This window comes from Anomaloglossus baeobatrachus, chromosome 1 (assembly GCF_048569485.1).
Source record: "Anomaloglossus baeobatrachus isolate aAnoBae1 chromosome 1, aAnoBae1.hap1, whole genome shotgun sequence".
NCBI lineage: Eukaryota > Metazoa > Chordata > Amphibia > Anura > Aromobatidae > Anomaloglossus > Anomaloglossus baeobatrachus.
Window position 1 is genome coordinate 906,063,021 of NC_134353.1, and position 13,640 is coordinate 906,076,660.

General features: G+C 44.9%; 1 protein-coding gene across 1 annotated transcript in view; it reads left to right on the forward strand.

Moving 5' to 3' along the window:
* Window positions 1-12,459, forward strand: part of LOC142302024 (lipoxygenase homology domain-containing protein 1-like) — a 119,291-nt gene extending 106,832 nt beyond the window's left edge. The window contains exons 28-29 of the mRNA XM_075343102.1: window positions 4,953-5,114; window positions 11,730-12,459. Of these exons, the coding sequence (XP_075199217.1) occupies window positions 4,953-5,114; window positions 11,730-12,210 (643 nt within the window). The 3' untranslated portion in view covers window positions 12,211-12,459. The remainder of the gene's footprint in view (window positions 1-4,952; window positions 5,115-11,729) is intronic.
* The last annotated feature ends 1,181 nt before the right edge of the window (window positions 12,460-13,640 follow it).

Sequence of the window (13,640 nt, forward strand, 5' to 3'; positions counted from 1 at the left end):
ATGTTGGAGGTAGTGCAGCAAGAAAGCACTCATGTGTCTTGCGCAGCCATGCGGACCAAGTCCACGCTGTGTTTGTGGCATAGAGGTGCTAACCGTTCTTTCTTCCTCTGACATCTCCCCCCAACCTCTTTCAACTGAAATTTGACCAAGGTCTCCCTCATCCGCTGAGTCTTCCATGTCCATGGACAGTTCGTCCTCCATTTCTTCATGCTCTCCTGCACCTTCCTCAACATTTCGCCTGCTACCATGCGCCCTTGTTGATCCCTGTCCCCCATGGTCCCATGCCTGCCGCGTTGGTGATGATGAACGTCTGGACCTTGGAGATGTTGTTATGTCTTGCGCATATGAATCCTTCTGTAGTTCCTCCCCTTCCTGTTGTCCCACCCCCTGACTCCGAATAGTGTTTAGCGTGTGCTCCAGCATGTAAATGACTGGAATTGTCATGCTGATAATGGCATTGTCAGCGCTAAACATATTCGTCGCCATGTCGAAACTGTGCAGAAGGGTGCATAGGTCCTTGATCTGAGACCACTCCATCAGGGTGATCTGCCCCACCTCTGCATCTCGTTGGCCCAGGCTATACGTCATGACGTATTGCACCAGGGCTCGGCGGTGCTGCCACAGTTGCTGTAACATGTGGAGAGTCGAATTCCAGCGTGTCGGCACATCGCATTTCAGGCGATGAACCGGCAGGCCGAAAGACTTCTGGAGCGATGCAAGTCGCTCAGCTGCGGCGCTTGAACGGCGGAAGTGAGCAGACAGTTTTCGTGCCCTTGTCAGAAGGCCATCTAGGCCGGGATAGTGTGTTAAAAATTGATGGACAACAAGGTTCAACATGTGAGCCACACAAGGCACGTGTGTCACCTTGCCCAGGCGAAGGGCCGCACCCAGGTTTGCAGCATTGTCGCACACGGCCTTACCAGGCTGCAGGTTGAGTGGAGACAACCATTTATTAAACTCGGATCGCAGAGCTGACCACAACTCCTCAGCTGTGTGACTCTTATTCCCAAGACATGTCAAGCTAAAGACCGCCTGATGACATTGCGCTCTGCTGCCAGCATAGTAATGAGGGGTGCGTGATTCCTTCTGCGCAGTGAGAACGCTGGTGGCATGACCAGGCAGGCTTGGGGCGGAGGTGGAGGACACAGATGAGGTGGAGGAGGCAGAAGCAGTGGCGGAACTTGGACAGACAGATGATTGACACACAAGTCGTGGGGACGGCAAGACTTGTGCAGCAGACCCTTCACCATCTATCACCATAGTTACCCAGTGCCCAGTCAGCGACATGTAACGTCCCTGTCCATGCTTACTGGTCCAAGTATCGGTGGTAAAATGCACCCGTTCACACACAGAGTTTCTCAAGGAAGCGGTGATGTTGTGTGCGACATGCTGGTGTAGCGCGGGCACACCTTTCTTAGAGAAGTAGTGGCGACTGGGCATCTGGTACTGGGGCACAGCGACAGACATAAGGTCTCTAAAATCCTGTGTGTCCACCAGGCGGAAAGGCAGCATTTCGGTAGCCAAGAGCTTACAGAGGGATAAAGTCAACCTCTTAGCTTTGTCATGGGTCGCAGGAAATGGCCTTTTATTTGTCCACATCTGAGGGACAGAGATCTGGCTGCTGTGTGTAGACGGTGTTGAGTAGGGTGTCCCTGGAAAAATGCAGCTTTGTGAGGAAAGTGCAGTCGGAGACATGATGTTGCCTTCATCCAACGTTGGTGCTATCGATGTCTGAGAGAGCTGTACACACGCACTTGTTTCCCCTTCCAAACCAACTGACGACCTACCAAGCAAACTGCCTGTTGCGGTTACAGTGGTGGAAGTTGTGCGTGGAAAACCAGGTCTGACAGCTGTCCCCACAGTCCTAGAAGATGAAGAGCGCGCGGATGCACTGGAAGGGGCAGGCCGTGGATGGTTCGCTCCGCTAGGCCGCATTGCAGCACGGTGAGCTTCCCACTGGGACCTATGATATTTATTCATGTGACGATTCATGGAAGAAGTTGTCAAACTGCTGAGGTTTTGACCTCTACTAACAGAATCACGACAAATTTTATACATCACATAATTTGGGCGATCTTTTTCTATGTCAAAAAAGGACCAGGCTAGGCAAGGCTTAGAGGGCATGCGACCTGCTGAGCCCCCCCGACTAGTGCTCAGAGGCAGAGTGGTGGCTGATGATGCAGTTGTAGACGTGCTACCAGTGCTCCGACTCTGTCCAGGAAGGCGCAAGGTAACTTCGTCGTCGGTTGCATCCTCCTCCACCGCCTCTGTTGACCTCCTCGAGTGCCTGACTGTGGGTTGACAGTAGGTGGGATCTAGAACTTCCTCATCAATTGTTGTGTTTGCACTCCCCTCACCCTCAGACCGAGCCTCTTCTTGCCCTGACCGAATATTTAAGTTGTCATCCCAATCTGGTATCTGCGTCTCATCGTCATCAGTATGTTCCTCATTGTCTATAACCACAGGTGTTACAGTTTGTGACAAAGGGTCAACATTATGCTCAGAAACTTGGTCCTCACGGCCTGAATCTGAGTCACAAAGGTTCTGGGCATCACTGCAGACCATTTCCTGGTCTGTACTCACTGTAGCTTGGGAGCAGACCTCTGATTCCCAGGCTATAGTGTGACTGAACAGCTCTGCAGACTCAGCCATCTCAGTTCCACCATACTGTGCAGGGCGGATGGAGACTTGAGAGCTGGGAGAAAGCAAGTTTGATTGGGATGACAACTCAGAGGACTGGTGTTTTTTGGATGCGGTAGTTGAGGTGGCTGAGGGGGCACTTGTTGGACCACTTGAGATCCATTCAAGCATTTTCCTTTTTTGGCCATCATCTACCTTTGTTCCTGTTGTTCGTGTCCGTAAAAAAGGGAGCACATCGGATTGTCCACGGTAAGTAGTAGACATCTTACTTTTGCTGGTAGATGGTCTATCTTCAGCAGATGTTAATGGAGCTTTGCCAGCTTCCCCACGGACAAACCCTTTTTTTCCTTTTCCAACACGCCTCTTCCCCTTTCCACCAGCATCTGTCATTTTGCCACTCATGTTGATTGTGACAAGATTGTGCACTTAAAATGTGGTAGTAAAAATTGAGAGGTGGTGTAGATTGCAGCGGTGGTCTAGCTTTATTAACAGCAGAATAATAAAGAATAAATATCCCTGACAATGCAACTACGGCCCTTAAACTGGCAGCATAAATTGCTAGTATAATGGCTTATTAACTATCAGTTTGAGTGTGCAATGCAGGCAGACGTGCTGCAAATATCTTTGCACTAGTGGGACTATACAGAAGTCCAATAGCCACGTTTAGGATGCCACTAAGTTCACTCAGTGTTTGCTAGTATAATGGCTTAGTAACAATGAGTTGGAGTGTGCAATGCAGGCAGACGTGCTGCAAATATCTTTGCACTACTGGGGCAATACAGCAGTCCAACAGCCACGTTTAGGATGCCACTAAGTTTACTCAGTATTTGCTAGTATAATGGCTTAGTAACAATGAGTTGGAGTGTGCAATGCAGGCAGACGTGCTGCAAATATCTTTGCACTAGTGGGACTATACAGAAGTCCAATAGCCACGTTTAGGATGCCACTAGGTTCACTCAGTGTTTGCTAGTATAATGGCTTAGTAACAATGAGTTGGAGTGTGCAATGCAGGCAGACGTGCTGCAAATATCTTTGCGCTAGTGGGACTATACAGAAGTCCAATAGCCACGTTTAGGATGCCACTAGGTTCACTCAGTGTTTGCTAGTATAATGGCTTAGTAACAATGAGTTTCAGTGTGCAAAGGGCAGGAGGGTACAGTGGCCGGGTTGTGGGTCTCTGGGTAGAGGAAAGGAAGCCTGCTTTTCTATCCCTCCTAATGGGGAAATGCAGCGAGGAAATCCCTGACCTTAGCTACACAGACGCTGTCATCTTGTGTAGCTGTTAAACTCTGTTTTCACGGACCTGACTGTCACCTATGGCTCTGACCCTGCCGGTGTGAGCCCTTAAAAGGACTGATAGAAAGTGCTATCCCTATGCTGTCCAGCGCTGTGTATGGAGCGTAATACAGCTGTATCGGCGATAGGAGCTGCGCCAGTGATGTCTGACACCAAGGACGCAGAAGGCAGATAATGGCGTGCTGGAGGAAAATGTCCAGTTTTATAATACAGGGACATGTGACATGGACATCCTATCACACATGCAGTTGCTTCTCTGGCTAAAAGTCCACTTAGCTGTGTGTGTGTCTGGGATTGGCTGACATGCTGGCCCGCCCCACTACACGCGCGCGCTTAGGGAAGGAAGTCAAGGAAAAAAAAAAAATGGCAATCGCCATTATCCAAACAGCAGTGATCTGAATGCGCTGTTCCCGCACACTATACACTGAAATGTCATAATAGTGTGAGTCACAGAGTGACTTACACTATTACAGCGGAAAGCCAGCTAGGAATTAGCTGTTTTTTTTTGCTGCTAGAACCGTTCTCGAACGTATCTAGAACTATCGAGCTTTAGCAAAAAGCTCGAGTTCTAGTTCTATCTAGAACAGCCCCCAAAATCACTCGAGCTGCGAACTGGAGAACCTCGAACCGCGAACCGCGCTCAACTCTAGTCTTAATACCTCGCAGATATTATCTGCTCCTCAGCTGCTGTCACTCAAGAAGCTGCCAATTTTATAAACTTTACTTTCTTGGATTTCAAAACCTAAACATCCGAGCTGACCACTACAGGTATGTATAGAATCAGCCTGATAGTGCCAGTATAGCACTGGATTTAGGTTATATACGAAAAGCCTGGTGATTGGTTCCCTTTAATCTACAAATTGTCCTGCAAAGGAAAAAAAGACGTCATCCTGTTATTTATATCCAGTATTGATACTATTATTCTTCTCACCGTGTGTAGTGCTACTGATTGTAAGAGATCGTTCCTTTTTTTATTGTAGTTTTTGCTCATTGTGGCATTTTTTTGTTTTTGACAGGAACGCAACAGATGTATTCAAGTTCTCCTCCAAGAATGTGGGTGACATCGCTGCTATCTGTGTCGGCCATTGTCCTAAGGATGGGAGAAAGTTTTCACCTAAACCAGACTCCTATTGGCACGTGAAAGAGATCACCATTACCGAGACTGAGCTTGGGAACCAGTAAGTGACGCCTCCTCAGATACTGGGTTTATTTAACCCCTTAAAGACATGTTCCAATTTTCATTTTTGCACTGTTATTTTTTTTCCTTCCCTACTTCCAAGAGCCATTTTCTTTTTCCCATCAAAAAAGCAGCATCAGGGCTTGTTTTTGCTGGACAAGTTAGAATTTGAACCACATATGTACATGGCAAAAAAAAATCTAAATGCGTTGACAATGCGAAAAGAAACACAATTCTGTTATTGTTTTTTGGATTTTATTTTTACACCATTCATTGTGCACTAAAAATGACGGGACAATGTAATTCTTCAGATCAGTAAGATTACAGCGATACCAAACTTATATAATATTTTATGTCGTGAAAAAAAAAAATCCCAAATTTTGTTTAACCCCTTCACAACCAATGATGTACTGGTATGTCCTTGGTCGTGACTACCCCACCATGAAAGCCCGTGGTAATTCTCGCACATGTCTGCTCACCTGATCAGCAGACATGTGAAGCCAACAGGCGCGGGTGGATCTGAGATCCACCCGCACCATTTGACCCCTTAGATCATGCTGTAAAACTCTAAGGCGGGCTTTGCACACTACGACATCGCAGCCCGATGCTGCGATGCCGAGTGCGATAGTGCCCGCCCCCGTCGCAGCAGCGATATGTGGTGATAGCTGGCGTAGCGAAAGTTATCGCTACGCCAGCTTCACACACACACTCACCTGCCGTGCGACGTCCCTGTGGCCGGCGACCCGCCTCCTTGTTAAGGGGGCGGGTCGTGCGGCGTCACTGCGACGTCACACGGCAGGCGGCCAATCAGAGCGGAGGGGCGGAGATGAGCAGGATGTAAACATCCTGCCCAACTCCTTCCTTCCGCATATCCTACGGAAGCCGCAGTGAGGCCGGTAGGAGACGTTCCTCGCTCCTGCGACTTCACACACAGCGATGTGTGCTGCCGCAGGAGCGAGGAACAACATCGGACCGTCGCGTCAGCGTAATCATGGATTACGCCGACGCTGCACCGATGATACGATTACGACGCTTTTGCGCTCGTTAATCGTATCATCCAGCCTTTACACACTGCGATGTCGCATGCGATGCCGGAAGTGCGTCATTTTCAATTTGACCCCACCGACATCGCACCTGCGATGTCGCAGTGTGCAAAGTGCCCCTAACAGTGCGATCTAATGTGCACTGGCAGGGATCACGCAATCACATGCACCAATGGGTTGCCATGGCAGCGTAGGGTCAGATGATGACTCCTGTTGCCGTGATGGCTCCGTTTCTGTGAATGCCAGCAGAGCATTAACACTCACAGGAACACAGTATTTCTGAAGTGATCGGACTGTGCACTGATAAAGTCCCCTAGGAAAACTACTAATATCAATAAAAAAAAGCTAAAAAAAAAGTTTTAAAAAATTAGAAAAAAATCTAAAAGTTCAACTCATCCCCTTTTGCTTCAATAAAAAAAATAAAAAACACATACTTGGTATCACCGCATTCAGAAATGGCCAATCTATCAAAATATAAAATCAGGTAATCTGACCAGTAAACGGAATAGCCATAAAATAATTCCAAATGCCAAAATTACGTTTTTTGGTCACTGTAACATTGCATAAAAATGCAATAACAGGCGGTCAATACATTGTCTCTACCCAAAAGTGGTGTAATGAAAAACGACAGCTCAAGAAGCAAAAAATAAGCCATCACTGAGCCCCAGATGCCAAAAAATGAGAACGCTGCAGGTCTCGGAAATTGGCAACAAAAGCGCAATTCTTTTTTTGGGACAAACTTCTGAATTTTTTCCCCCACTTAGATAAAAGTAAAACAATACATGTTTAGTTCTATGAACTCCTACCGACCCGGAAAATCATATTCCAAGGTCAGTTTTACCATATAGTGAACATGATAAAGAAAAATAAAAAAAAAAATCGTGCAATTGCACTTTTTTTGCAATTTCACCGCACTTGGAATTTTTTCCCCCCTTTTTCCAGTACAATATGGGGCAGAATGAAAGGTGTCATTCAAAAGTACAACTCATCCCGCAATAAACAAGCCCTCATATGGTTATATTGACGGAAAAATAGTTATGGCTCCAGGAAGAAGAGGAGGAAAAAATGGAAAGTGGATGAAGGGGTTAAAAGAAATTTGGTTGGTGCCACTATTTTCTTAGACCTGTAACTACTTAATTTTTCCATAGATTGAGCTGTGTGGTGTGTTTTTGTTTTTTTGTGTGTGGTGCACTGAAGTTTTCTTGGATCCCGTTTTGTTTTAGGCGGCTTTCACTCTACGTTTTTTAACATGCGTCATGAACGTTTTTTTAACGCAAAAACGGATCCAGTGCAAATGCGTTTTCATTTCAATGCATTTGCAATGGACTCACGTCAACATGCGTTTGCGTACGTTATAGTGAGGATCCAGCGACTTGCAGTTTTTTAACTTTTTTCAAAAACGCTACTTGTAGCGTTTTTGAGATGCATCCAAATACTGTTTTTCACTGGATCCTGACTATACTGCACGCAAACACATGTGAACACTGGCATGCTGATAGACAGGACCCTGCTTGCTCTACTGAGCATGCCCAGAAACCAGCCTGGCGTGATCAGTCACTCTCTCCCCCTCCCTCTCTCCCCCTCCCTCTCTCCCCCTACCTCTCTCCCCCTCCCTCTCTCCCCCTCTCTCTCCTCTCTCTCTCCCCCGCCTGAGAGCGGCGGAGGCTCGTAACCAAGGTGCAGTTAGGTCCAGAAATATTTGGACAGTGACACAAGTTTTGTTATTTTAGCAGTTTACAAAAACATGTTCAGAAATACAATTATATATATAATATGGGCTGAAAGTGCACACTCCCAGCTGCAATATGAGAGTTTTCACATCCAAATCGGAGAAAGGGTTTAGGAATCATAGCTCTGTAATGCATAGCCTCCTCTTTTTCAACGGACCAAAAGTAATTGGACAAGGGACTCTAAGGGCTGCAATTAACTCTGAAGGCGTCTCCCTCGTTAACCTGTAATCAATGAAGTAGTTAAAAGGTCTGGGGTTGATTACAGGTGTGTGGTTTTGCATTTGGAAGCTGTTGCTGTGACCAGACAACATGCGGTCTAAGGAACTCTCAATTGAGGTGAAGCAGAACATCCTGAGGCTGAAAAAAAAGAAAAAATCCATCAGAGAGGTTGTAGACATGCTTGGAGTAGCAAAATCAACAGTCGGGTACATTCTGAGAACAAAGGAATTGACTGGTGAGCTTGGGAACTTAAAAAGGCCTGGGCGTCCACGGATGACAACAGTGGTGGATGATCGCCGCATACTTTCTTTGGTGAAGAAGAACCCGTTCACAACATCAACTGAAGTCCAGAACACTCTCAGTGAAGTAGGTGTATCTGTCTCTAAGTCAACAGTAAAGAGAAGACTCAATGAAAGTAAATACAAAGGGTTCACATCTAGATGCAAACCATTCATCAATTCCAAAAATAGACAGGCCAGAGTTAAATTTTCTGAAAAACACCTCATGAAGCCAGCTCAGTTCTGGAAAAGTATTCTATGAACAGATGAGACAAAGATCAACCTGTACCAGAATGATGGGAAGAAAAAAGTTTGGAGAAGAAAGGGAACGGCACATGATCCAAGGCACACCACATCCTCTGTAAAACATGGTGGAGGCAACGTGATGGCATGGGCATGCATGGCTTTCAATGGCACTGGGTCACTTGTGTTTATTGATGACATAACAGCAGACAAGAGTAGCCGGATGAATTCTGAAGTGTACCGGGATATACTTTCAGCCCAGATTCAGCCAAATGCCGCAAAGTTGATCGGACGGCGCTTCATAGTACAGATGGACAATGACCCTAAGCATACAGCCAAAGCTACCCAGGAGTTCATGAGTGCAAAAAAGTGGAACATTCTGCAATGGCCAAGTCAATCACCAGATCTTAACCCAATTGATCATGCATTTTACTTGCTCAAATCCAGACTTAAGACTGAAAGACCCACAAACAAGCAAGACCTGAAGGCTGCGGCTGTAAAGGCCTGGCAAAGCATTAAGAAGGAGGAAACCCAGCGTTTGGTGATGTCCATGGGTTCCAGACTTAAGGCAGTGATTGCCTCCAAAAGATTCGCAACAAAATATTGAAAATAAAAATATTTTGTTTGGGTTTGGTTTATTTGTCCAATTACTTTTGACCTCCTAAAATGTGGAGTGTTTGTAAAGAAATGTGTACAATTCCTACAATTTCTATCAGATATTTTTGTTCAAACCTTCAAATTAAACGTTACAATCTGCACTTGAATTCTGTTGTAGAGGTTTCATTTCAAATCCAATGTGGTGGCATGCAGAGCCCAACTCACGAAAATTGTGTCACTGTCCAAATATTTCTGGACCTAACTGTAAATATCGGGTAACCAAGCAAAGCGCTTCGCTTAGTTACCCGATGTTTACCTTGGTTACGTGTGCAGGGAGCAGGCAGCCTGGCTTCTAGCAGCTGCGGACGCTCGTAACCAAGGTAAATATCGGGTATCCAAGCAAAGCACTTCGCTTAGTACCCGATGTTTACCTTGGTTACGTGTGCAGGGAGCAGGCAGCCTGGCTTCTAGCAGCTGCGGACGCTCGTAACCAAGGTAAATATCGGGTATCCAAGCAAAGCACTTCGCTTAGTACCCGATGTTTACCTTGTTTACCATCGTCCGCAGCTTTCAGATGCCGGCTCCCAGTCTATCACGTTCAGTTCCCCTCACTTCAATGCCCGCCCATAAACTTGAAGTGACAGGATCCTGCAAAATAACACATGCGTTTGCATGCATTTTTCTTTGTAAAAACAAGATCCACTTTTACAGCAAAATAACGTTCATGACGCATGTTAAAAAAACGTAGTGTGAAAGCAGCCTTAGATATCATGCTTTTATCTCTTTTTAATGCTTTTTGTTTTTTAGCAGGGATGCGGAGACCCAAAAAAAATAATTTTGCCATTTCAATTTTTTTTTGGCATTTACCTTTGCAGTTAATTATGTTTATGTATTGATGTATCGGACACTTACATACATGGCTATAACTAATATTTATTTATTTTTACTTTTTTTAAGTGGGAGGGTTGAAAAAAAATTCTCAATGTTTTTAGAACGTTTTGTTATAACTTTCACATTATTATACCCTAAAACCTGTTCTATATACTGTACTATAACTGCATTTCAATATATGTAGAATATTCCTGTCTTCTATGATGCCCAGTCTAGGGTTGCTAACTTGACTTTTTATGAAAAAAAAAATCACTGACAGGCAATATTTCTTGCTGACAGATTGAAAAAGCATCATAAATCATTATGATTACAAGTGATCCATGTCAACAGCCCATAATTCTGAAATGAAGCCATCGGCTGTATTCACTGAATACTGTGATATGATTATTACCACAGTCAAAATAATCTAAGTTTCTTCTGCTTCAAAAAAAAATCATGGATGCCTTAAATGTTTTAAAAAAATTGCCCTCTTTCCACGACTGTCCTGGAATGTCGGGATGGTTGGCAACCCTGGCCCAGTTTGTGGCTGGATGTCGTCATAGGAAAATCAATATGTCACGAAAAGGGACCTTTCGCAAGTCCCCGGCTGCCATAATCACTCCGCAATTGGGTCTTGAGGAGGTGCTCAGAATGGGTAGCAATTGACATTTAATGTGATCAGTGCTACTACCAATCTCTTTTGTTTTGAGGCAGATGTCGGCTGTATAACACAACCAGCATCTACATTGTTTGGAGCAAGATCAGCTCCTCACAATCACTCCATGATGTAATAGTATGTCGTAGGCCTAGAGGGATCAAAGTGTTTTTACGTAGTAAAATTTATCCTGTGGGATATATAATAATTTGCCGATAGCTTTCGCATTTGACTGCTGGCACTAGTATCGATTGTGAAAACATGGCTTTGAAGACCTCTGTCTGAATGGAGCAGAGTTTGAGCACACTCCATATTCTGGTCCTTCACATAGTAAAGAGATGGAACGAAGAAGCTAGTGCTATTCACCATTTTATGTATACATTTCAGTAATGTTCCTGGTAATCTGTTTGCAGCTTCAGATCCCCCCTTTCCCGACTACATCTTGCTTAGGAAAAATAAGTTGTTGGATCCTGTTGACCGGGCTGGGGACAGAGATGAGCAAACCCAAGGTTCATTGTTACACAGATTTACAATAAAAAGCAGAGTTTGAGTTTGGAGTTCGGGTACTCTACATATGCAAGCTACTCGCATGAGCATCGCTGTGCTTGGGTACGCTCAGTGCTCAGCCCAGCGTGAGCCACTTGCAGTATTTGAACGGTTCATACTGGGGGTAACAACTGCGTGATTGGATGTAGTGTGCACCAAAAAAAAAATTTAAAAACCCTACCCTCCCCCAGAAGTGATCTATTTATGGCTGGCTGCATGTGAGGAGAGACCTGGACTGCCCAATTAGTGACTTCCATTAGAGTTGAGGTCAAGTCCGGATCCCAAACTGAACTTTTTCAAAAGTCCGGCTGAACCTCCCGAACCGAACTTCCACGGGTCCGGTCATCTCTAGTTGAGTAAAGGTACTTAGTTAATACAAGAAGAATTTTTCATAGTCCTTTCCACTGTTAATTTTATCTGCTTTTTACTTTTCAGATACATTTTCATCTGCAATGCCAAGATCCCCCTACGCAACAAGAGAGACGACTACAAAGTCTTCGAATGTGCCAAGACCATTGAAAGCTTCGCCAGCCGGGCTCGCAGCCTGGTACCGGTAAAGTACGAAGTCATTATAGTGACCGGTTTTGAAAAAGGAGCCGGAACGGACGCCAATGTCTTCCTCACCATGTATGGGTCTAATGGTGACTCTGGGAAGCATGCCCTGAAGCAGAAAATGAGGAACCTCTTTGAGCGCGGAAAGACCAACCGCTTCTATATCGAGACCTTAGACTTGGGCGAGATGAAGAAAGTACGAGTGGAGCACGACAACTCTGGTCTCAGCCCCGGGTGGCTACTGGAGAGGGTGGAGGTGACCAATTCCGCAACTGGTGTCACTACCATTTTCCCTTGCGGAAAATGGTTGGACAAGAAGAGGGGAGATAGTGAAATTTGGCGGGAGCTCTACCCCATGTATTAAGGACCTCGTCCCACCAATTCCTATCATCTGCCACGTATTTCATAAATTATTACAAAATGTATTTTATAACCGTTTTATATACAGACTTTGTATATTGTGTATAGGAAATTGAAATAGATTTATAAAACCTCTCACTGTATTACCAAGCCAAGATCCAGCTGCTTCACGCTACATTAGGCGGAAAAACAGGAGAAAATGATGACTCAGATCCGCTCAGCTGGATAACGAGCCCAAAGCCTTATACAGCGGCATAAGCTTTAATAAAAGAATATAAATTCATTAATCTTTTTTTTTTTTTTAATAATATTCCAGTTTTTCCTTTTTAATTTTAAAACTTCTTCAGATTTGGGGACTGTTTTGGGGGCTTTTATGCTTTGCTCTATTGGCGCTCAACAAGGATCATTGCCGCAGAGTTCTATAAACAATGTACATCACCTACACGTGCATCTCAAAAAGTTAATTTATTTCAGTAATTCAATACAAAAAGGGAAACACATGTATTATATACACTCATTACACACAGAGGGATCTATTTCTATATGTTATATAGAGTCATTACACACAGAGTGATCCATTTCAAGTGTTTCTGGTAATCTGGATGATTATGGTATACAGCCAATGAAAACCCAAAAGTCATTATCTCAGAAAATTAGAATAATTACCACAAAACACCTATAAAGGCTTCCTAAGCATTAAAAATGGTCCATTAGTCTGGCTCAGTAGGCTTACACAATCATGGGGAAGACTTCTGATTGGATAGATGTCCAGAAGGCAGTCATTGACACACTCCACAAGGAGGGTAAGCCACAAAAGGTCATTGCTAAAGAAGCTGGCTGTTCACAGAGAGCTGTATCCAAGCATATTAATGGAAAGTTCAGTGGAAGGAAAAAGTGTGGTAGAAAAAGGTGCACAAACAACCAGGATAACTGCAGTCTTGGTAGAATTATTAAGAAAAGGTCAATCACAAATTTGGTGTAGATTCACAAGCAGTGGATGCTGCTGGAGTCAGGACTTCAAGAGCCACCGCACACAGACGTATCCAGGACATGGGCTACAACTGTCTCATTCCTTGTGTCAAGCCACTCATGACCAATAGACAACGCCAGAAGCGTCTTACCTGGGCCAAGGAGAAGAACTGCACTGTTGCTCAGTGGTCTAAGGTGATTTCAGATGAAAGTAAATTTTGCATTTCATTTGGAAATCGCGGTCCCAGAGTCTGGAGGAAGAGTGGAGGCCACAATCCAAGCTGCTGAGGTCTAGTGTGAAGTCTCCACAATCAGTGATGGTTTGGGGAGCCATGTCATCTGCTAGTGTAGGTCCACTGGGTTCGATCAAGACCAAAGTCAGCGCAGCCGTCTAAGGCCCGTTTCACACATCAGTGAAAAACAGTGACGTTTTTCACTGGCGTGTAAAACACGCACATGTCCCTG